Source organism: Atta cephalotes (genome assembly GCF_000143395.1).
Source record: "Atta cephalotes unplaced genomic scaffold scaffold00005, whole genome shotgun sequence".
Taxonomy (NCBI): Eukaryota; Metazoa; Arthropoda; class Insecta; order Hymenoptera; family Formicidae; genus Atta; species Atta cephalotes.
The window spans coordinates 2,702,011-2,704,153 of NW_012130069.1; the positions used below are offsets into that span (position 1 = coordinate 2,702,011).

The 2,143-nt window shown below is 23.8% G+C and overlaps 1 protein-coding gene across 1 annotated transcript in view; it reads right to left on the minus strand.

Moving 5' to 3' along the window:
• Positions 1–1,768, minus strand: part of LOC105626542 — a 14,184-nt gene extending 12,416 nt beyond the window's left edge. Inside the window, exons 1-2 of the mRNA XM_012207840.1 lie at positions 1,657–1,768; positions 1,263–1,418 (exon numbers count right to left, since the gene is read on the minus strand). Coding sequence (XP_012063230.1) covers positions 1,263–1,418; positions 1,657–1,749 — 249 coding nt within the window. The 5' untranslated portion in view covers positions 1,750–1,768. The remainder of the gene's footprint in view (positions 1–1,262; positions 1,419–1,656) is intronic.
• Positions 1,769–2,143: the final 375 nt, after the last annotated feature.

Genomic DNA, 2,143 nt, shown 5'->3' on the forward strand with positions numbered 1-2,143 from the left:
AAAAGTTCCGATATACACTTGATAGGGTTTTAAATTGTATGCAAAGAAACTTCGAACTTTATTTATTACCATATTGTCGAAAGTTTAGTACTATAGATTCTGTAAGACTTTGGACAAAACAATTTAGAAATATGGTTCGAGTTTTCATAACATTATGAAAAAATTATAAAATATTATACATTATAATCTGTGTATGTATTAAAATCTGTGTCATTGAAGTTATATTAATGACTCATACTGTCAATTTTGACATAATCATTGATGTTCTTTATTAGCTTGCTTTTGCTGCGCGCGTTCCATATAGTATATGCATAGGACATCTATTCTCTTTGAAGTGTTTCCATATTTTACTCATTATCACATAATTACTTGATAATTATACATATTTGATTATTATTATACATATTTTCTTCAAAGAGGGGGGGGGGGGAGAAAGAGACAGAGAGAAAGATTTGTATGTACATGTATAACATTGAATATTTTGTTTTAATAATATATTAATAAGAATATAAGCCCAAAATTAGAATTTTAACAGGGAATTTAGGCTTGCAGGAAGCAAAATGATAATAAATGATTCCTGAAAATGTCGATATATTAATAATTCTGCACTGAAAAAAAATAGTCAGTTTTAATAAAAATATTTAGTTGAATACTGTCAATTAAATATTTATTAAATATAAAGATATATTTATTTGAAATTAATTAAGAAATGTTAATTTGATTTAATAATCATTTTTTTGTTGCACAAATATTTACTTTCTGTAAGTAAAAGTTTAGTTGACAGTACTGAATTAAATATTTATTAAAATTAACTATATTTTTTCTCAGTGTGAGGTCAGTGATTTCTTATATCAGTGCAACAATTAAATATTATTTTAGACTATACCAATACTTTCCGTACAAAATATGTAATTTATATATTTTTTAATTTATATTTTATATAACTTTTACATAGTCAGTGTTCGCAAAAAAATTGCAATATACGAACGATGTTTTAATTACCTGGAACAACAAGATACTTGTTTTTGTAGCAAACAAAAAAGATATATATCACATTTCATAAGTTACAAATTTAGGTATATAGAGTTATTAACATTTGAAGTGTTAAATTATATACACGAATATAAAACTGTATATATGAATGTTTTGTACATAATTTAATTAAAGTGCAGTTCTCAAAAAATCATCATTTGAAATTTAAAAAATATTATATAATTATTAATATTTCATTAATCAAACGAAGGAATATCTGCATTACTTACATCACCAAAAGTAGCGATGGATAAATGAAATAATTTTCCCGCTGTGATCTTAACTACGTTATTCGATCGGACAATAATCAGAATAAGACCACGTGCAGTTGTGTGGTGTAGATAATACCAATCTGTCATATATGCCACTTCTCCGACAAGTTTGCACTAATTTAACATAAAATTCGGAGTAACAATTTCATAATTTAGATTAATATCACGTGAAAGAAAATAGAAATAATTAAATTTGTTAAAAATGAGATAATTTCATTTAAAAAATTATAATTTAAAAATTTTTTCATTAATATATAGTATTATACTCTCTTCTTTTCTTAAAATACTAACTACATTATTAAGACAATATTAATGATTTTTTTTCAGAATATTTTGAATCTCCACGTAATACCTGTTCTGTGACAATTTCTCCGATGTAGCAGAATATAAAAATATTGAAACCCATTGATACATATGGAAAAAGGTAAGATATGAGTTTTATCATATCAAGTGTTTCCCAAATCTATCGCAGAAAAAAATTTGTACTAAATTTAACATGCCCAATGATCCACTCAAATTTTTATGTAAATATAACACGTATTATATGGAAAAGTAATATTATATAAAAAAATGAAAACAAAAAAACATTTTGAAACAAAATACAATTTTAAAACAAATTTCGAAGATATATTTCTTGAATAATATTAACATAATATGTTTCATTAATTCCTAAATTTTATTCATTTATCTTTGAATTTACGTTTTCAAACTATGTTATGTTTATGTTATATATTCCATTCTATTGTCAATTATCTCTCTTTAATGTTAATAATTGTCGAATATCAATTTAACACAAAATGGTCAAACAATATAATGCGTTTCACGTTAAATTAACACAG